Here is a 23,228-nt window from a genome sequence, read left to right as displayed (position 1 = left end):
ATTATCACCCAAACAAAGTTGGTACTCATTTATCGACCTCAGAAGAATGAAATGTTGATCTATCTTTGCTGGGATTCAAAACTACGACCTGCAGATCGCACACCAATCGCAGTAGTGAGCACTAAACCCACTGTGCTATCTTAACAGCTCTATCTATCCATCCATCCAATCATCCATCCATCCATCCATCCATCCATCCATCCATCCATCTATTTTGCTCTCTCTCTTGCCGTATCTCATTGAGAAATGCCTTTCTATGATCTGGCTAGCTCTATACATCTAACTGTTCATCTATCCCTCATCTATTTTTTCTCCCCCCTTTTCTCTCAGTGTTTCTACCTTTAGTATCAATCTATTTCCCTGATTATGTCTATCAACCAAGACTGAACTATCAATCTATCAATCCATCAATCTATCAATCTGTCTATCATCCAACACTGATCTATCTATCTATCTATCTATCTATCTATCTATCTATCTATCTATCTATCTATCTATCTATCTTCCAACCAAGACTGATCTATCTATCTATCTATCTATCTATCTATCTATCTATCTATCTATCTATCTGTCTGTCTGTCTGTCTATCTTTCTATCTATCTATATTTCTATCTTCCTGTCTATCCATCGTTCTGCCCGTCTCTCTATCTATGTATCTATCTACGCTGTCTATCAAGCTGTCTGTCTCTCTGTCAAGTTGTCTAGCTACCAGTCTGTCTAGCTTTGTATCTGCCTATATCACAAGCACCCAGCAATTTGCTATGGGGCCTTAGGCTAATTTGCTATGAGGTTAGAACTATGCTCTATGAATTAATAACTCATGTACATTACTTGGTGCCAACCATAGTATTGTCCAATTTTTTCCTTTTATTTAATTTTCTTCAATGTAGTTTGTTTATTTTTTTCACCCACCTTACCTGTAACTTCTTACCTGTACAATTATTATTTGGACATCAGCCATATCAACATTGATGGCATTTAAGTGGTTACTATTGCCTTGATAAAGCCCTGAAGGGCGAAACTAATGGCCATGTAGTTGGCAAATCAATTGATAACCATTGCATAACACTATCAGTGTATACATGATATCGATTGTTTTTTTTGTCACTTTACTAACATACAAGAACACTTAGGGCCTGATTCACGGAACACTTTCCTCTGGGATTGTGCCATTATAAAACACTTCTGTGAATATGGCCTTTAATGCAAGATTTTGCTTTTCACTTGTGCTGAATATTACAAAGGATCAAATTCATTTGTTCAGAATTTCTATAGTTCTTCAGTGTCAAACTAGCCAGTTTGAAGAGAGAGAACTTGCATAGGGGTTATACTCAAATTCTTGTCTACATATCTATCTAGCCCTGTGCATCTATCTTTTTTTACAACTCATGGGTAAAGTGCCAGCTCCAGATAATATACAATATAATTGTTTATTTATAACGTGCTTAATACCCAGACGTTTCTAAGTGCAGAACCGGGGATCAGACATGTGTTGCTCTGCGTCGTCTTGCTTCCAAGACGAGCACGTTGCCCCTGAGCTATCATCCCGAGACATGGGGCAAATCTGCACTCCCCATGATTGCATCCTCGGCTGGGCCCACTGAGCTCTCATTCCGAGGCTGGTGTTTTATGGTAATAATACAGGCCCTTATTACAGCACTAAAACACAAGACGAATAAGGAAACCACTCCTGATATTATCATCTATGTATGTTGACAAGAACCTGTTTTAGTAGAAGTTAACTTTGATATAGTACACATTCTGGGAATGCCAACATTAAGGAACCTACGAACACTACCTGGAAATGAAATCTTCCTGAAAGGTAAACATACTCCCCTGAAACCTGAAGTCACACTACAACAATCCTTCTGCAGTATTCTGTGGCTCTGTCAATCTGTATCTCTCTACACCTTTACAGCTGTAAATCCATCTATTCTCCACCATGCAGAGTCCTCCAGACACTGAGAATGCTCCCAATAGAGGCTGAAATGCACTCCCTTCTCCCTGCACCAGCAATGCACCCATGCTGCTGCACGGAAAGCTGGAAACACCAGCTTTTGCCACTAGGCTCCTTTCTAGTCTCATCCCAGTTACCCAAGATCCTGGGCTCGTAAACGAGATCGCATTGAGGTAAGAGCTGTTTTGAAAACCGGACTGTGAAATGCTCACTCAGTACCCTACCCGGAAGTAGTATATGCACGTCCACTAGTGGACTGGCAGCATAGGGCACAGGTTCAGTGGACCTGGCAGTAGGCTCTTCTTCCTTGTTATGACCAGATTCATAATGCAGAAGGAGATCAAGAAGTTTGCCCGGAATCACACAACTTGTTCAAGTGGGGAAACCAGGAATAAAAGTGATTCAACTGCCCACGAGTTAATCACATGGTCTACCCTGCCTAAAAAGGATTTCTAAATTGTGGAATAAAACCGTCAGATTTGTCGAAAGGTATCTGTGCTATGACTAATATCAACAAGGCAGTAGGATGTGTTTCGAGTTATTAGCACCCTTGGCGTTGGAGCCAGCCAATCAGGAGGCTTTAAATGCAGGCTGAATCTCCAGATATTAGCCTGCATTCCAACCTGGTTAACACCGAATGCAAAGAGTTAGTTCCAATGCAAATGCAGTTCCTGACCCATTTTCTGAGTTGCCGAATTTGACTCACTGTTTCTTTGCAAAATCTAATTGTCTGGAGGTGAGAGATAGTAATCGTTGGCATCCTGAAAATTTGAAGTGAAATGAGATTTGCAAAAACCTTGCTTATAGAAAGGGTACTACCTGGGTATTTCGAAATAACTGAGTGTGTGGTCATTTTCTTTAGCCATTACCCACAAAGTCACATATTTCTATGAAAAAAAAACAGTCTACCATAAAAACTGTTTTACCTCCACATGGGTCATATATTGTCCATTTCAATGAAAACCAACATAGGGTTTCCCTTGATTATTTCTAAATACTTTGAAAGGGGGGTGGGGGTGTTCTGCTGAAAAACGAAGGACATATTTTGAGAACGGCTGTTACAGTCTCCCGGTGTTGTCTGGTTCTGGAAATGGCAATTTTCGCTGCTTTTATGTTTCGACCACATCTAAAAGAAGCATAGAATCCAACCGCCCCCTGCTGTCAGGATCCCTTCTATAGTCCTGATGTGTAGGCCAACAGCACTCTGCCTCTGGCACTTGTAGCACAATGCATTCAATGATTCCCATCAGGTTGGGTGATTCTTTCTAAAAATCAGGACTGGACAAGGCTTGTATTGTGGCCACAAGGTCAGTCGGTAACTTAGGAAAGGAAAAGTATTGTGTTAATTGACACAATTGGTAGCATTCCAGTTGAGAGCGTTAAGCAGCGCTCCGAAAGTTCTAAAAAAAAGCGCAGACTTACAGCAAATATTCAATCTTCTACCTGACCGAAGATAGTGTTGAAGAAAAAGAAAAAGTTTAGTCGGAAAACATAATGCATTAACAAACAATATATAACATCATGAATACATAATACAACTACAATTACAAACCTTTAAAACACTAGACATCACTCTGTTTAAGATACTCTGAAATATCGGTGAGAGTTATATTACGTTAGTACCCGGCTCGCCGATGCCACGGGATACAATGAACGTGAATTGGCTCAATTCCGAGCCATACCACAGTGTCTGATAGCTTCCTCACTCACCTCTCCATTCATTACTACGGATCAACGTGGCCCAAAATGCTGGCCTGTTGGTCCGTAGTAATAAAGCTGTACGCACATTCTAGTCTTTCTAGAACAAATGCATACAGCAGCGCCGTTTTTTCAATATGCAAACAACGCCATTAGTTTCCCGAGGCTAAAAACCCCGAAATACTAATGGCAATAAGCCACTCGCCGGCTGGCTGTTTACGCCTAACGGTAATGCCCCTGGGACCTCCATTAAATATAACAATGGTCCCTGGAGGCATTAGCTTAGACGGTAATGGCCCGCCGGCTTGGGGCTTATTCCCACAACATTCCTTCTTCTGCAAATTTCTATAAAAGCATCCTTAATAAAATGTCCTGTACCTAATACAATGTTTACATCATAATTATACATACAAAAGTTTATAACCCCCACACATGCCCTATGATATTCTTGAGAAAGTGAGGCCTAAGCTGCTGCTTCCATAAATTGATTAAAAACCTGCAAACAGTAAAGAAATAGTGTAAAGAAATAGATAGTGTTGACAGCCAGCTTTTCTTTGCCCTACTCCAGATGGCCATGCTTGAGCGACATGGTGAGTTTATACTTATGACAGGATACCCGAGGAAATTGACCGCAGAAATTAATCCTGGATTGGGTTCCTGAATAGAAGCTGATAGACTTTTATATCAGGTTATTGTATTTCATAATAAACATATCAAATACGAAAACATCATTTATACATTATCAAAATATTATATTGTTTATTTTGCGATCAATAATATTCCTGATGTTCTACATTTGAAAGAGGCATTAGATAACTAACAAATGAAACTAGTCAGCAACTGACATTTGAGAAATATAGATGCATAGAATACATTTTCCATCATGCTTTACAACATACATTTCAACACACTTTATATAATATATCAGTTTTTTACATTAAGCTGAAAGTGTATTCTTACCAAACTTCACAAGAACATTATAAACACATTCAACCCAATAGTCTACTCTAAAATTAAAAAAGAAACCAATAAACAAATAACATGAAATGATAAATGTATTGTCTAGTCAATTGCAGCTTCAGATAAATGGCTGACTCATTGTGCAATCTTAGACATATATGGCCCTGATTTACAGAAGCGTTTTTATAATGGTGCAATCCCATTGGAAAACGCCCTGTTAAGCAGGCCCATAGTTTCTGTTACTGCCTTTGTAGAGCAGAAATGCTTTATTAAAAAAAAGAAAAAAAAGAAAAAAATCTCCTCCAATGTTGCAATGAAGTTTTGGTGCACAAAATGGTTCACGTTCTCATAAGCATAAGGAGCAGTGAATCCCTTGTTTGGATATGTATGTACTGACCGTTCTTCTTAAGGCATGTGTATGTCATATTAGGGCCACTTCAATGTTTTAAGAGGAATTCTCTGCTGGTCTAGACATTTATTAACTTTATGGTTTCCAGTCTGAGATAAGTGTCTCTGAAAATGTCAGGGGTTCCTACAATGGAGGCACTGTGTTAATTGAATTTCAAGAGCCCTGGTACCTGCAAGCTCTAAGAACATGTGTAATATAAACACTGTAAACATATGTGGCATTCCTGACATCCTGAACACTTGGACTAAGAAAAGCAACTCATTAGAATACTTCCACGTTCACACCCATATTCTTAGGTTCTCACAGTGTTGCAATATCAAATCATTGTCTTGCATCTTGTGGTCTTTAAGGCGGGTCTGCAATTTCCTGTCTTACTAGCATGTCCAGCAAAATCTCAAGCAGTGCCATGCCGAATCCCAATCGCTCACTTTGAACATGTGCTTCCATTTCTAGTGTACGATGGTCAATGTTTCCAACACCGACCCAGCAGAGAAGGTGATCAAAATGGCCGCCCAGCAGCTTAGTCTTCCGGTAAGTTTCACCTTTGAACTAGACGTGTGTCTGATCAATTCGTGATGATTGTGCTAGGGTGGCCAACGAGATATGCTGCTGAGATCCAGGATGAAAATTCAAGTTTAAGGGCATCCTTGAGAAATGTCTAACTTCACATGAATAGCAACACGCTCAGTGTCTGATAAGCTCCACTATCATTCTCTGGTATCTTGACAGCAATGTCAAGATTTTATTATTTTTATTTTAAATGTGTCAATTGCACAAACCTAGCCCGTGGGTAGAGGAGCGCAGAATAATACATTATGATGAACACCACTTGACAGAAGTGACTTTTGATAAATTCATTAATTGGGGTTATTAGGCGGTGCTAAAAAGCCACATATATGCCGCGTCTATTGCATTGGAGTACACATAAGTGTGAGATGGCATATGAGGGGGGCGGGTATGAAGAGGCACACACAGTTTGTCATTGATGTTTGGTTATTTACAGACCCTTTGATTGCCCATACCCAAGTTAATCCCTACTGCCATTGCCATCCCTTTCCGCCGTTCCCCATCCAAAAACATCCGCCAGGGATCTCTCCGGGTTAGTTTTTCCCAAGCAGTAGCTTAGCACTTTGTGATTTAAGTTCATGGCAGGGTTATATGAGTTGTCTACTAAGAGCTAAAGCCTTTGCTAGAGCTGGAGATGAGCTAGTATTGTAATAAAAAGGTATTATCCTAACCAGGTCTGACCAGACGTCCTTTACGGGTCCCGCTAAGGGACCAGGGTGCTAATAGCGGGCCTGCTATTTGCAGGCCGTTATCAGCACCTTCCCCATTCCCTTTGAGCCCTATGGGGGCTCAAATGGGAATGGGGAATGGGTCGTTCAATGGGGACTTACCGGGTTCTCCAGGGTCGGAATGACCCGGTAAGTCCCCATTCAATCAGACCGGACCCGGTATGGGAGGCAGCCATGGTGCCAATAGCACCATGGCTACCGCCCAACTCGGAATGACCCCCTCTGTGTTTGTTCACATTCGGGGTCATTATCTCTTGACACCAAATTCCATGTTGGGGGCCACGGCCATTTGCACTTCTGTGTAAAATACCTTTTCAACTTTTCAAACAATCACTGGTGCATTGAAGTGTAAAGCACAGCCTCATTTCCCTTCACACCTTAACCTTCTGCCACGTGCATGGGAATGTGCAAATGCCTCCCGGAGGCATTTACAATGCATTCCAGTGCAATCCACCTGTGTTATTACCAGGTGGAAAAAACAGGTGAATTCCACTGGAATCCGTTGCGTTACTGCCACAAAGAACATCTCATGCCGGAGATAAGCCGTGTGCATGCGGCACGTAGATTGTAAATGCTGGCTTCTAGTCCATTCAGCTCCCCAAAATCCCCTGGTACTTTTATCCTATGTGTGGGACTAGCAAAATGAACGCTCTGGGATCGTATGAACATAACACGTGAGACCTCATCAGGTCTCAGCTAAGTTTACTGGCCCCTCTCAATAGCTATCAGGCAATCCTCCCTGTCCCTCAAACCACCACACCCTCCTACCGATAAATATCTTAGGTGGAGCTAAAGTCCCCCATTTTCCAAGGGTAAGGTAACCAGGGTATGCAGTGGCCCTAACGTCTCTCTCAACACTCACGCGTTGACTTGACATGAACATCGCGTTCCCTGGGAGGATGCGCTAGCCAGATCCCCCAAACCAGCGAAGGTTCTCCCAGGCTGACTCCTTCTGCTTCTTTGGCGTTGTGGGCAGCCATTTTCCTGGCATCAGAGCCTGACTTGGAACACGCCTCGGCTTAGCTGCTTACACTGGCAGGAGAACTCCCTCCCTCTCAACTCTCTTGATTTCCTGAATGCATTTTCTGACTTCATTGCCACGGCCATTTCTCCAAGAGTCTTAAATGGCGAAGTAAACATACACGTCTGGTTCCATGGCATAATTTCTGATTAAGGAAATGGGGAACACAGGTTCTAATCCCGCAATCAGCATTTAACAACAACAATAAAAAAAGGACATTGTTGGATGTTAACTTTATTCCTCTATGTGGCGCTCAACAAATGTTGAAAAAAATAAATAGATAAATAAATATTGTCTGGGCCTCCATTTGAAAATACGCAACACTGCACAGTGTCCTGTTTAGTATTTCTAGAAATGCATTATGCCCAGCCTGGTTCCCCATTGCAAACCAAGTTATGTTGTTTGGTCTCAACTGGACCCCACACACCACACTGCCCTATGATGAGTCCACCCCATAGCCCCCCCCCCCCCCCCCGTGTCCGGAAAGCCGCGCAATACTTGTTCTCTCTTAAGCTCTGCTTGACATAGGAGCAATACTCTATTAAACGTCTCCAAATTTGAAGTAAAAAATAAATGCTCATATTTCAAAATATGCCAAAGGTGCCAGTGGCCAGCAGTTGGTATGTGACTCACGGAATTCTCGCAGCTTCACGTCAGTACGGCTGGGGCTTGACTTCCTCCCCGCTTCCGCTCACGCTTTTATTTTGAAGGTTGAACATTTTGCCTTCCTCTCAGTGCCTCACATGCCGGCTCAGTGAGCCGGTGACCAACTTCCATCAAGGCCGGGGCTGGTTCCTCGCAGAGGAGGTGTTTCACTCGTTCATTTCTCAGTTTCACACTTTTAAATTTTCTCTAGGAGCTCTGATGTCGCCTTGTTTCATAACCGACATTGATGGTTTTGTGCTGTTTTTTATCCTCTTTTAGGGTCGACCAAGTGACTACCACCTCTGCGTTCTATCAGGGAAGGACGACTCCCCCTTCCCTCTCCTCGGTAAGTACTATAGTACCTTTCTCCTTATTTGCGGTTGGCTGCTGAGTGATTGGCTATCACACTCTAGTGTACTGTATACATTGCTAGTAACTGTTTGCTAAGAGTTCTGTATTATGCCACCGGACCATCCAGGGAATAGCTTGATAGAGCCTCTTCACTTTTCATATCACCAGGAATCCCAGGATTTCACAGCTGAAGCTTCCCCATCCGTATCACTCAGGTCTAGGACCTGGCCTTCTTCTTTCATGATAAAATCATCTTTAATAAACAGGCCACCTAAATATCAAGAAGTTGCCACTTCCGCCGGCACGTGTTAAGGTGGATCTTGCCGGTCCTTATGCCGCACGAAGTGGAAAGTACAGTGACTTTCCACCACTATGGGTGGGAGTGTGATGCCCCCTTGCATGAGAGGTGGGCCACCTCCCGAGCGACAGGCAGCGCGGTGCACCCGTGGGACCGTACTGCCTGCCTCTGAGCATGGATGCGTCCATGCTACACATTACTTTTTGTTGTATTTAGAATCCTTTGGGGCCACAACAAACATATCTCTTAATAATGAGAGGCGACAGGGCATTAGAAGTCTGGCCCTGTCATCTCTCATTATTGCACTAACAGCATAGAGATACTGACTGACTGTCCTGTCCTGTGCTGTCCCTCAGCGTGCTCATTTTGCAGAGAGGAGGGCTATTCAGTTCTACGAGATGGCACAGTGCATTGAAGGGTTCATGCAGATAATGTACTTTTTTATATGTATGCATGTATCTATGTGCACGTGTATGATTGGGTGTTTGTTTTTATGAACGCCTGCATGCAAGGAGTTATTTGAATGATGTCTGAAGGCAGGGGTGAAAGTGTTGTATGTGTGCCACCTCAAAAGTCTGTGGGGCCACTACGTTTAGAGTGGGGCTGCTGGTGACATGGCAGTCTTTTTTTGCTTTACTGTTGATGCTCAGTACCATGCATCAAGGGTAAAGCAAATATAAGCGTCATTTGAAGTGTTATTATCAGGCTTGATAACCTACATTGAATTAATGCCAGTCTAGCTAGGTAATACACAACACATTTGTGTTATTTGTAGTGGTATTACATGGCTAAACTGGCCTACATTGAATGTAGGCAATTTACAGCCAGATAATAACACTTAACATGTCTGCTTTACCCTTGATGCATAATGAGAGTGAATGTAGATCCAGTCTATATGCACAATACACTTATCATGTTTGCTTTACCCTTGATAGCAAGTAATCAATGCAATGTCAAATGAAGAAAGTGTATGCAGACTGGCACTGCTAGTGTCAGTCTGCATATACTTTCTTAATGTGCCATTACATTTTATTTCTTAGCGTCAAGGGTAAAGCAAATATATGTGTGATTACATGGCTGGACTGGTCTATGGTGTACATGTTCATTTACTTTCTTACTGTGGCATGGCATTTGTTACTTTTTCATTGGCTCAAGGGAGAGAAAACATTAGTACTATATGTGGCTAGAATGCCTTACATTAGTAGCCCCAGTCTGGCCAAATGTTCATTGTGTGCCATGGTATGTTTGTACTTTGTATCAAGGGTAAAAGCAAAACTAAGTCTGATTACGTGGTAAACTGGCCTTTGTTTATATGGCAAGTCTGGATATGGTTTATTTCTGTGGCATGTCATTGTACTGGCTGGGAGTCCATATATGCTAATAATAGCGGAGTGGTGTGAGAGTGGGCAGTCTGTGGCAGTCCCCCTCAGTTTCAGTCTTTCTACAGTGGCTACAGTGTCCTCTTTTGGCGCCATTTCCCTTCAAAACCAGAAGGCAGCAGCGAAGCGGAGCGGAGTGGTGTGAGAGTGGGCAGTCTGTGGCAGTCTAATGGCAACTATGGCAGATGGGGGAGAAGCCCTGGACCTGAGACATAACACCTTTGAAGACGAAGACGAACCACGAAAGCTGCGGAGTGCCAACAGCTCCTCTGCCCTCTTGTTGGCTTCCTCATCTTCTAACGATACACAATCTACTCTACAATCTAACATCTTATCCTGTGCAGGCTCTCTGAAGAGGCCAGGAGGCAAACTACAAAATATTCCATCAAGAAAGCTGCCTAAATTAACTGTTCAACAGCATGCCACAAAAAACAACCACTCTACTCAGAAGCATAAACAACAACTTTTACCAGAGGAGTGGATTGAGCATACCCCTGGTTTCTCCATGACTGGGGATGCCGCCAGCAAGTTGAAGCGATTGGAGCAGCATGGCACTTTCGACCCAGAGCCGGTGGTCCAGCCTCGGGGGATCAGTGGCGCTCCGGCCCCTGGCTGCGACGGTAGACAGCATGGGGGGTCCTCCCCTCGTGGGAGGAGAGGCCTCCCATGTCGGAAGCCGGGAGGAGCTGGGGTCGGGCGGCATCTGTGGGGAGCCCGCAGGCAGGTCTGGCTGCGGCTCCGCGGGACGGCGGAGCTGCGGGGAAGCCTCATCTGATCAGCTGTTGGAGGTTGAGGCCGCACGCGGAGGAAAATGCGGCGGAGCTGGGCGGACTGGGGCCCGGCACCCCGGCCCGGTGGAAGACGCGGAGGAGCCGTCCCTCGGAGGAGGGGGGGCCACCCGGGTCGAGGGCCGGGGGGAGCCCTGGCCACCTGCGCCGGTCCCGCTGCACCCGTGGGGGCTTCGAAAGTGCTCCAGAGTCCCGACGATGAAACCGGAGCCTCTGGTTTAGAGAAGCCTTTGTACTTGACTTCCCTTGGCTCAGCTGCCCCACAGCGCCACCAGGTGGACACAGATATTATCACAGAGTCTCCTTTGCAAAACTCAACAAAGGCTCAAGTGCACAACAAATTTTCTTTCTCACCAGCAGAATGTGCAGAAAATACTACCTATGCAAAAAACGGCCCGAAGTGTCTAGTGGGTGGGGGGACAAGATTGTTGAACATTCGGACGAGACGACTTCAACCTCGCCCGCACCAACATCTTCTCCTCTGGCCCCCTTAATTCTTGAGCCTATTGAACTTAAGGCTGCCAAATCTACAGATTTGAGAGGGGTAACAAACAGGGGGCTCCAACTCGACAACCACATGGAATTCCATTTAGACTGCTATCAAAGAAAAACTTCGATCTCCCTACGACTACCAAGCGAACAGCAGCAAAAAAGCCTCCGAGATCCTCTACCTCAGCAACGCCATCGGCGAGTCAGCGTCTGGAAAACTCACTAAAAACGCTCTTTCACAGACAAGTCAAAAAGAAACTGCATCATTCAGGGCTTGGGGAAATTTCGGACGCAGATTTGTTAGAAGCTCTCCTAGAACCTTTACTCATTGCATCATCTGGCTCCCAGAAGAATCTCCCTAGCAGTGAGACCATTGTTCCACCAGTTCATCTAAGGGTGCATCCAAAAGACACTTCTAATCCTGGACCACCGTGCTTACCAATCATCTTGGAATTACAAGAATTTCGGCCAGAGAAAACGGCAACTTCACCATCTTTGCCAGTGCACAATGAGCCTCGTAGCGAAGTCCAGGAGTCTCATAGTGAAGCCCCAACTGATTTGGAGGCTGAGCCATTAACTGAACCATTACTGGGAAGCAAAAACTCTTTACCCCAGTCAGATTGTATAGGATCGACAATTGCTCTACCAGTGTCACCGGAAATAAATAGCTTGGGGCAATACGACAATGCAAGTCGAACTCCTCATATTTTTGAGATAAGTAACTCGGGGTCCAAGCCCACCCCCCCGGTGGCTCCCTTGGCCAGTGAAGTACACAAGGAAAACGGAAGCAAAGAGGCCTTGCTAGATCCCCGGGAGGGCCCCATTTCGAGGTTGCCGACCTCCCAACAGAAATCAAAGGAAGTGCCGCGGTTATGGTCGCCTTCAACACCTGTGAGTTCTGCATCTAATAGAAGATCAAGTGAGTCTTCTTACACTATCCCAAAGGAGACGCCGTCAAAAAAAAGCAGACTTCATGTACATCATGTCTGCTGTAACAATTGCATTAGCACCTTTTTGCAAGCTTTATGAGGCAATAAATGACTCCCTGAAAGACCATACATCTATCTTCGCGATGATGAACTCTAAGCTTATTTACTTAGAAGGCTATATCAACGCTTTGGAGAAAAGAAAAAATTACCCAATTGGTACTTCGCATTTTCATCAAGTGGAGCCCATGGAAGTCCTCTCAGGCTTAAGAAAAACCAACAAAGATAGGCCAGGGATGGACGTAAGCACTCAAACAACAGCACCAGACACTCTGTGCTGTGACGCTTCCAACATGGATTGTGGGACAAGGCCAAAATCGGGCTCAACCTCCTTGTCAGGTTGCCTCAGCACATTGCAAATGAGAGCAAATCTGATACCTAACAAGTTGGGTGATAATGACGTGATGTGTTTAGATGATATTCTCCCACAGAAAGATCAATTAGGAACGAAAACCACCCAAGGCCCAAGCCACAAACTATTGAATCCAGGGCTGCCTCTTGAGGGGAACTTGGATATGAGACCTAAGCAACAGACCCTTAACCCCCACATATGCCTTAAAACGGCACCTTTGTTTAAAGCAACCCCAGTGATTCAGCAATCTGACCTCCTACAAAAGGATCCCTTACCAAAGAAGACTCAAAACTTGGGAGGGAAGAAACCAGTGTCAACAAAAGTGATAGATACAGAGAAACAACCAGAAGTTCCATCTCAGTCACCAAAAACAACAGAAGATTTTCTTATGCAAAAGGACTTGATGGATATAAGTCAACACTTGGCGGAGGGGACAGCTAAATCCTCAAACGGCCTCGAATGGAGAAAAAAAAAAAAACGAGCACGTACCTCCTGAGGCACAGGGTGTACAAGCATCCCGTCGTGTAAGATTACACGAGCCCAACCGGCTCAATCCAGGATAGAGATGCCAACTAACCAATACCACTAACAACTTCCTTCTCTGCATACACCTCTCAAACTCCAAACCAAACACAACCACAAACCTCCAGCACAGCAAACCGCACGAACTTCACTACACTGCAACAACAAAACAAAAACACACATAGACTCGCACATCAGCACACGACGACTACCGGCCGCATACACCCCAGGCCCAGCCGACGGAACCACCGGGCTGAGGCTGCCAACAGCACATCACTGCAATCTTGCACTTTTCCAGCCTCCACCCACTAACCCACCCCTCCCTCCCTCTTTCAGAGCCGCCAGAGCGCCAGGGGACCACTCCGGTGGTGATAGTGCGCGGTACAAATGACCTTTAACATTAACATTAACTTTGACGACTGCCCTGACAGACAACAGAAAGGGGCGAATCTCTATCTAACTAAGACGTCATCTAGTCATCAGACAGTTATGAGGGACCTTTCAGGTTCACTTCACTAGATGATCGTTTTAAATCTCTACGAAGCATGCAAGGGGATCAAACTAGAAATCCTACTGAAAAGCGTACTGAACAAAATCGAGATCTGGTCTCACCTCCTCACCGGCCTCAAGTGACATATAGATCAAGAGTTCACACTCAAACAAAATCTGACCTATCGGATAACTCTAAGGACTCGATGTATTCCCACAAGAGAAAGGGATTTCAGGAATACAAACAACACTAGAGTGGGGACTATAGACTTCACCATACGAAGAAGTCACACCAAGACCCTAAAAACCACAAGATGAATCCAACGGTCAAAATACGTCAATGGTCTGGCAACCAAAAATATCTGGTCCTAAATAGACGTACGGTGCTGAGACTGCTACATAGTATCTCCTCTTTAAGAAACTTAAAATCAGAAGATTTTAAAACGGTGGAACCTTTTCACGAGGGTCATATGGCACATTGTCTGCTATATATATCATCAGCCGATGTGACTACCTCATTGTCAGCAGCAGCGGAGGCATTATTCAAACAAGTTTTCGAACTAACATTAATTGGACCATCTACAATAGACCATGACAAGACAAAGGATCGCACAACGGAGGACAGATCGAACGAAGAACGCCAGTACACTAGCTCAAAGGATAATCCCGCAAAGAAACCAGCAGCAATTTTAAAGTCCAACACGGTCCACTCTATGCCTCAGGGGAAAGCCATTCCCCCTAGTAACTCTCCTAACATAAAGGCGACCACAACATTAGAGGAGAACCAAAAGCTGACTCAGGCCAGACCGTCTCTTGAATCTTCTACATGGGCCTGGCTCCCAAAAGCTTTATCTACACGCCTTCATAAATAGCCATCAGAATTCACTAAAACTGACCAAGAGCAACATCTACTGTCTCTGGCGACCTGGAATACAAGAGGGTTTTTACACTTGACAACTCCTGGCGATATCAACTTAGGGGACTATGACATCTTATGTCTCCAAGAAGTTTGGTTACAATCTAAACCAACATTGGATGGCTTCGAGATTGCTTTCTCAGAAGCATTAGCGGGACCTAAAGGAAGACCCTCATCAGGTCTAATCGTTGCAGTCCGGATGGGCGTGGGACTAGAAATAATTAAAATAATCTTGAAGACCCCTTATGTCATCGTGGTTCTCATTTCTTGGCGACGAAAGGAGGCTGGGGAATAACATCACACATGCACTCCCTTGTTGGTGATGTCCATGGAATCACAAAGGGATGCAACAGACCTTACTGTTCGATATAGTGACATCTACACTGGGCTCAGTCTACTTAGAGTTTGGGGTATGTGATGTTATAGTATGTGGAGACCTAAACATCAATTGTCCAACGGCTAGCAAGAGCATCAAAGGTCCCGTACAGAGTAATCCTTGCAAACAAGGCCAAGCCTGGCAGAAGCTGATGTCGGCCAGACATCTTTTTAACTCTGCAGCCACACTTCCTGATTCTAATTCTCTACCAACATGGAAAAGAGGCTTGACCAACTCAACAATAGACTACATATTTGTTTCTGATCTTCTGTTAGCCCGGTTGAGAGATTTCAGTATTTGCCAGACCAACCAAAGCGACCATAACTTGCTGGCTATTAAATGGGCCTCTACAAAACCAGATACAGACCATTATCCTGGAAGAATTAAACCGGAAAGAAAAGGCAACCGGGTAAGGATTACACGGGTCAACATTCAAGCAATCAGTCGCTAGCATGGAAGCAGTAAGGAGGCCGCAAAGGTTGACTACAGACCACTCTTGGAACCTTACAGAGCCACGATAAAAAGATCGAAGGGGCTAAATACATCCCAGATCCACCAGGCACACAATTTTGATGCCCTCTTGGTGGCACTGAGAAACATCCTCCGCAGAGCGAAAAGGATGGCTGCAAGAAACAACAGGCCCGCCAACAGGGCGCACATAAAGGAGACAACAAGAGCCTATAAAAGCTGGCTACGGGTTTACTGTTTAAAATGACATCAACAGGACTCTGAAAATATGCTAGAACAAATTGGAAAGTCAAACTCTAGAGATTTTTGGAGCCTGGTTAACCCACGAGCTAAAGAGGCATCTACAATGAGGCTAAACAGTATATCGGAACTAGCATGGACTGGATTCTATTCAACACTTTTCAAATCTCCAGATCCCGCTGAAGGCTCTTTATCTCCTCAGACGACAGCACGGTGGGTTGATCTCTCCGACAGAATTGATATTTTGGATAAAATACTCAAACTAAAGAAATCAAGGGCTCCAGGGCCTGATGGTCTATCTAATGAAAATTTGAAATCTGCGCCAGAAGAATGGGCAAACCTGCTGAGTCTAATTTTCTACAAATGTACTATCTCCCGCTCAATCCCGCCTACTTGGACCTCAGCAGTTATTATCCCCATATTCAAAAAAGGAAGGAAGGATGACCCCTGAAACATTCGTCCGGTGGCACTCCTAGATGTTATAGGGAAAGTTTATGGTTCCCTTCTGCTGGATCACTTTAATCAGTGGACAAAAAGAGCACCCTGTAATGACCCTCTTCAATCGGGGTTTAAAAAGGGAGTAGGAACTACTATAAACATCTCTATAAAAAAGCAGCCTCTTAAAAGCAAAAGCACGTGAAACAAATCGGAACCTATTTCTGGCATTTATAGACCTGTTCCAGGCCTTTGACTTGGTCAACCGAAGGAAACTTTGGGAAAAACTCATCATTTGGGACTGTCCTGAGGAGATTCTGAATCCTATCAAGGCTCTGCATGCTTCTACATCAAAGCAGGTACGACTGAACACCAGTGGCCTACTCTCGCCATCCATAACAACTGACACAGGGGTCAAACAAGGCTGCCCACTAGCTCCAGCCCTCTTCCTGTCTTATTTTGGGGACTATAAAAATATTTCAACCAGCACACGAGCATTCCCCCCAGAATTGGGTAAAGAGAAGATCCCGAGACTCTTGTATGCAGACGATCTTATTCAACTGGACCAGACCCCAATTGGCTTACAACGGCAGTTGTCTGCACTGACTACATACACAGCCGCCAATGATCTAGAGGTAAACAAACAAAAAACGAAGATAATGGTGTTTGGAAAAAATCTAAAAAAGACAAAGAAGAATTTGTGGTACCTGTCCACAAACAAAATCGAACAAGTGACTGAATTTAAATATCTTGGAGTCCCTATTAACTCCACGGCCAAAGATTCAGCGATGAAACACCATCTCTCGGAAAAAATGAAAACTCTAGCCTCGCAAGCAGAAATACTGGACAACAAATACAGTCGCTTTTCTTTGCTGCCCCAGCTCAAATTCTATAGGGGCAAAGTTATCCCAGCTATTACCTACGGAGCTGAGGCTATGCCATCTTTACCCTACTCCTTATGGGCTAGATTGGAGAGTCTGTTTTGGCGCTCAGTCCTGAATCTACCACCTTCTACTCCGATCGCCTTGATTAGACGTGAACTCTCCCTCTCCTCTTTAGAGTCAATAGTGAAAAGAGCGTCAGTTATGTTATATCGGAAGACAAAAGATCCTTCTTCCTCTGCAATTTTTCTGATGGTCCAGGCGGAGATGAACTCAAGCAAATCCATGTTACTATCAAAATGGGAGCTAAAGTGCCTACAGCAACTTGAAATCTGCGGCAGCTCCATGGAAGAACTTTTGGGTAACCCGACAAAAACTAAAACACGAATTGAAGAAATGGATTGGATAAATACATTGGATAAGGCATCTGAGTATAAGCTAACTAGTCACCTACCTCCAACAAACAGAAAATTGAATGTAATTCAACCTTTTTTGATAAAGCATCCAGACAGAAAAACACGGAGCACTCTACTCCGTGCAAGGTTAAACTTGTTACCCACAAATGAGATTCTGCACACAAGGGGCCTCTCAAGAACTAATACTTGCCGCTTTTGTAAGAACACCGAACAAAGCGAAACATTACGGCACCTTTTATTACTGTGTTCAGGTACAGATAAATTCAGATCACCATACATACTCCATCACCTAAAAAATGCCTATCTAAGGGAAGAAGAACTCTGGTGGGAGCGCTTAATTGGAGGCTTGAGAACATCTTGGTCTATTGCAGCTACTAAAATTTTGGACCAGATCTTTGCACATGTTCCTCCGAGTTAGTGGACTGGACACAGATAGATGATGGAAGTGGGGAGTGTTTTCTCCTTTACTTTCGTGTTTCTATAGACTTATTCTCTTGTCTGGATAAATACGCTGTGAAATGTTATGTTCATCTTCTTGTAAAAATCACTTCGGTGATTATATACTCGTATTAAAAAAAAAAAATAGCATTTAGTAATGCAGCCTGCATAGAAATGCATTGTGCACAGCCAGCATGGCATTTTATTTATATACTAGCATATGTTGTGGGAAAAGGCATCATGAAAATTGTTTGGAAAATGATCCTGTGCACGGTTGGTGATTTGCTACTCTTCATGGGCTTTTTGCTACCATACAAAACCGATTGCAAACTGTGTGGCTTTTTACCCAAATTGTCACAGAAAGTGTTCAAAAATGACCCATTGTAACCAATTATTTAAAACATGTTCTCAGGGTGAGAATGACGCCGAACCTCCCTTTGTATAGTTTAGCCTCTCTCACTGCTCTTGGTTGCTCCCGCATATTAGGCACAGACAGTTACTCCAGTTCACAAATTCACCAGCCACCAGTGTGAAGGTACTACAGTGATCGTCCTTGAAAGATTGGACTACTGCAATGGCATGTACGTCGGCCTCCACAAACTAGTAAATCAGTTCCTGCAGCTCATGCAGAATCAAGTTGGCTGAGTTATCTTGGGATTGAGACCATACAACCACGCTACTCCTTCCCTTAAGATTCTGCATTGGCTCCACCTCAGAACAGAATTGACTTGAGAGATCTATGCGTTATGCACTTGGTCTTTGTGGGTGGTTGGCCCATCCTTCCTACTACCATGCATCAAGAGGTTAAACCCTTCCTGTTAACTTAGACTGACTACAGGGAGAGGGCTATCTGTGGCTCAACAACAAACACAGTGTTGGTTCAACCACTGTGCATACACCATTGCTCAATCCTTTCCTTGATATAAAGTATTATAAATGTGTATTGGTATTATTTCCAATTCTCGCAAATGAGAGATTTTCAATAGATTCTTCGCGTTCAGATCTGAATTTTATTTAATTTGGTGATTAGTATGCTCCTGCCAACACGTGTTTCGACTTTACAGAACACATGTCTTCTTCAGGGCGAATGTATCACCTTTTCACATTACATTAATTAATAGATCATCAACATAAAATACACAGATTACAAAATCAACATGATTCTCCAAACACAATTGAAATTCCAAACAAATGTCCAAGTGATCAATATTTTGCGTCCACAATATAAATACTGCATTACACAGGAATCAGGAAGCGTTTCACATCCGGGGGATGAGGTGTCATTATCAAACGTAGACATAAAAAGATCTGAACATGAAGAATTGCATCTGTACTGCTCTGAAAGTCACAAGAAATTCCAAGACCTTTTATTTGTATGACTCTTCATCTTTGTACACACCTCATCATACACCTTACATTTGGTGCTCCATGAAACAATCACTGCATTGCCGTGGGCTCCTTATAAATCAGAAAGACACAATTATTTAAATACAATACATGTCCAATAACTCTCCCTTTGACTAAGCTGCTCTCCATTATATAATGGGTGAGCACATTTGGATTTCACTTCAATCAGAAAGAGAAGTGGCCAGAACCAATGCCTTCCCACTCTCTGACGCAACTACTCGGAGTGTTATGGGTGACTGTATTTGGGACCCTGAATAGATCCTCTTTCTTGGGTTGTGTGTTATATTGATGCTAGAGAGATGCTGGTAGCAAATTGGGAGTCATACCCGAGTATGTTGGTAGATATAATTAAAAGATGGTCGATGTTCCTGATCTCCGTACTTGGAAAGATATCAATGTCCAATAAGATTACAGTGTTTAATTTTCACTGTTTTTAACATAATAACCCTGTTAGGTATTTCAATAAGCCAAAAAAAAAAAAAAAGGTTTGAACCCTTGCTTTTGGGACCCAAGTTAATTAGAGGCCTTAATACACAACAGATAAGTTGAGAGGCATTGACCAATCCCTATGCACAGGGTGCACCTGACATACACGTGTGCTTCCTTGCTGCACAGCCGCAATCTGCTGTGCACAAGTCCAATGGCCCATCACAATAATGTTAAGGGCCCGAGTCCACTCAGGTTTATTTGACTCTCTGCTCTTGTCCTGTAAGGTAATAGAGGGCTCTGAATTCCACCCATTGAAATGCTCACCCTTGGCTTGAGACTGTTTCAAGTCAGACCAAGACACACCTGAAACTTAGGAGAGAGGGTTTTGGGATAATAAAGAACTGCCCCCCCTAAGGATGAAATAGTTAAGCAAGACTGGACGGTTCTGGGCATCACACACTTGGCTGATGCGTATCTAGAGAGTAGTGTTCTCTCCTGGGATGCTTTCACAAGTCAAGTCCTTGTTGGTTCCTCCACCGCAATCCTACAGTGATACAGGATATAGGAGGCACTTGTTCAATGGAGGAAGGCTACGCTCTTGGGCAAAATCTGTCTCTTTTATTAAAACATCTGCGGTAAGATGTGGGGAAATGCATGGTTGACCGCATGGGAGACGGACCTGCTTCTATTTGCAGAAAGTAACGTTGAACTCTTTTTATGAATGGATCAAAATACAAATACTCAGTAGAGCCCTGATGACACCTCTAAACCTTCAGAGGTGCGGCACAGAGTGGTAGGATTCCTCTTTGTGTTTTGGAGTTAACGAGTTGTTACCAACTTTTTGATCCCAAGTGCTTCAGGAACTTAACTGCATTACAGGCTCAGCTCGACAGCCAGAGACTCTTGCATTCTTATAGGAACCCTATCTAAGGATATATGTACGCTCGCTTGTGTCAACTGCGTTAGTAGTTATATATCCATTTATCGACAGTCATTTTTTTGATGGATTTATTGTCGATTTCATTTCCCCCCCAAAAGAACATTGCATTTATTTTTTCTTTTGCGGGAGTTCCTCCAAAACCCACTCCCCCACAAATGTAACACTATTCCTGACCCCCATCCCCTTATATACCTTTGCACACACCCCTATATATTTCGATGTTTTTTTAAAGAAAATGCATACGTCAAAAAATCATGTTAGTGGGCACCATTACGTTTATATTGTTAAATTAGAACAGTGATACCTTGTCTGTCTGAAAGTGGTTTGGGGGATGTTCTCTTGTGTAATGATTGTGAGGAGGGGGCTGCACAATCACCTTACTCCCAAGCAGTTCTCTAGGGAAATATGGCCGACCTTTGACTGGATGACCTACACCAGGGCAGAACTCTGTTGCTCCCAAGCTAATAATAATAATAATAATAATAATAATTGGAAGCTGCCAGTGCTATGTTCGATATACCCGTATATTCTGTTTCTTTATATCCTTCACTATCTACCATGCCATGTATTTTTAAAAGTAGGTCACTTCTCGCACTTGCATGACTTTGGGCAGTGATGTAACACAAAATGTGGAGGCCACCCTGCGAGACCTCCCAATGGGGCCCCCTAAGCTTCGTCTCAACATAGGTATGCCCCGGCCACCAATTTAGGCCACGCCCACCACCATATGCCGCGCTCATACACATTTGCTCCACTCGTATATGTATGCTCCACTCATAGCCATTCGTCCCACTCATACCCTGAAGAGCATCTGCACTTCACTGCATTTGGTGATACAGTTGTTTTGCTGCATTTTTCACTGCACTTTTTTAGGGGTGCCTGGGTTAGGGATGAAAGTGATTTTTAAGGGTGTGGGAGATGGGGGAGAAGTGGGGGATGGGGTGCTGCCCCCCCCAAATAAATGCAGTGGAAAATGTGGCATAAATACTCCCCCACCCTCGATTTGGTACCTCCAGAACAGGAAGAACTATGTAGTCCATCAGCAAAGCAGATCCGAAAGAATACTGTGGGGCCCCCTCTCAGCCCTGCAGAGAGAGGTGCCCAGAGTACCCCAAAATGTTGAGCTTTTCCATGCGGCTGCCAGGAACTATTTCAAGAGAGAAACCATCACCCTTTCATCTCTTTACATCCTCTTCCCCCTCCGCAGAAGACTAGCACAGGAGTCATTACAGCTGGTAGGCTTGACCACACAGTGATTTGCTCACCTTTTTTCGTTTTGCAAGTATTTTGATCTGATGACATTTGTGTTAGCTCAGAGTGGAACCGTAGCAGACTAAAATTGGACTGCGCTTGGTGGATCTTTTGTCCATTCTCAAGCTGGTTACCCTTTCACTTCATATCAGTGTACTCACAAAACTTGAATATCGCAAACTGACAATAGCATTAATTTCAATAGGGGAACTTTCACTGTTTGGGGCGCAGAGGTAATGCAAGCACCTTCTTCAGCGGTGTAGGACACTTTTTACAGGCCAAGCATTCAGTTTTATGGTTAAGTATTACCCACGTACATTTTGGGGTTTATTAAACGTTTTGCGGTAATGATAAAAACTGGCAATTGTGTGAGATGTGTGCAATGTCTCACTGTAGCTAATGCACATTATGTGGGATCTGCCATCCCTCAATGCGGCTTGATCGGCGCAATAGCCGATAATGCAGCCCTGAGCCCTCTGTCTCAACCATCCGCTGCATAGTTGCAAGAGGGAGAAGGACACGAGCCACCGCAGCAAGAGAAGCAACACAATTTTGAGAATGGACACCTCAGAAGAAACCAGAAAACATGGGCTAATTTCTGGGCCTGGTTTCAGGCTACCTGGAAAAGCCCTTGAGTCACTCTAAGGTGATAATAGAAAAGAGAGGATATGTCAAGACTTTAAAAATGTACCAACCGCAGTCGGCCACAGCATGAAGGAGGTGGTTTGGAGAGAAACCAGAAGATTTCAGGTTTCAGGGATTTTGGCAGACATATTGCAGTGAAGACCGAGAAGGAACAAGTTATGCACATAAATCGACTGAGACACAATGGTGAGAGATTTCATTTCACACCCGACAGCTTTCAAAATAAAAATCAGTCCCGAAAGCTTTTCAGCCATCATTGGAATGACAATTTATCCAGGAGTCGTAACCTATCAGTTGCAGCCTTAGATGTGATCCCAATACTTGCTTACGGATTGCTTTTGTATGATTTTTCCCGCGCGTTTTTGCACAAAACGCAGGGAAAAAACCTGAGGGTGCCTCAGGTTTTTTATTCAAAGGAGTTGTTTTTCCTGTAATCTCGGGGCTCTGAATGTCGGCTCTTAATGTATTCCTTTAAAAATGTGTCATCGGACACTTCATGCTGATCACTATAGTTACTGGCATAGGCCACTGCATGGCACAATATGGATTTTTTTGGGGCTACTACGCCCGCTGATACCAAAACAAAAGCAGTTGCACACAATGTGAGCCACTGTTCAGCTCGCCACAAATCAATAGAAAAAGAAGATGGATTTCCCTGAAAACAAATTGACTCTTTATGTGTTTCTTCGCGGTGACATTAATTGGCACTTTTTGTATTACTTATTCATGGATAAAAGTGCCTTTAGC

At 43.8% G+C, this 23,228-nt stretch overlaps 1 protein-coding gene across 2 annotated transcripts in view; it reads left to right on the top strand.

Annotated features, from left to right (window-relative positions):
• Nucleotides 1–23,228, top strand: part of LOC138480760 (rho GTPase-activating protein 20-like) — a 477,633-nt gene that overhangs the window by 405,713 nt on the left and 48,692 nt on the right. For both annotated transcript variants that reach the window (XM_069612494.1, XM_069612495.1), the window contains exons 7-8: nt 5,478–5,555; nt 8,265–8,331. In XM_069612494.1, the coding sequence (XP_069468595.1) occupies nt 5,478–5,555; nt 8,265–8,331 (145 nt within the window). The remainder of the gene's footprint in view (nt 1–5,477; nt 5,556–8,264; nt 8,332–23,228) is intronic.

This window comes from Ambystoma mexicanum, chromosome 5p (genome assembly GCF_040938575.1).
Source record: "Ambystoma mexicanum isolate Mex_15411 chromosome 5p, UKY_AmexF1_1, whole genome shotgun sequence".
Classification (NCBI taxonomy): domain Eukaryota; kingdom Metazoa; phylum Chordata; class Amphibia; order Caudata; family Ambystomatidae; genus Ambystoma; species Ambystoma mexicanum.
Note: the sequence above shows the minus strand (reverse complement) of the source record. Positions and strands in the feature narration are given on the sequence as shown.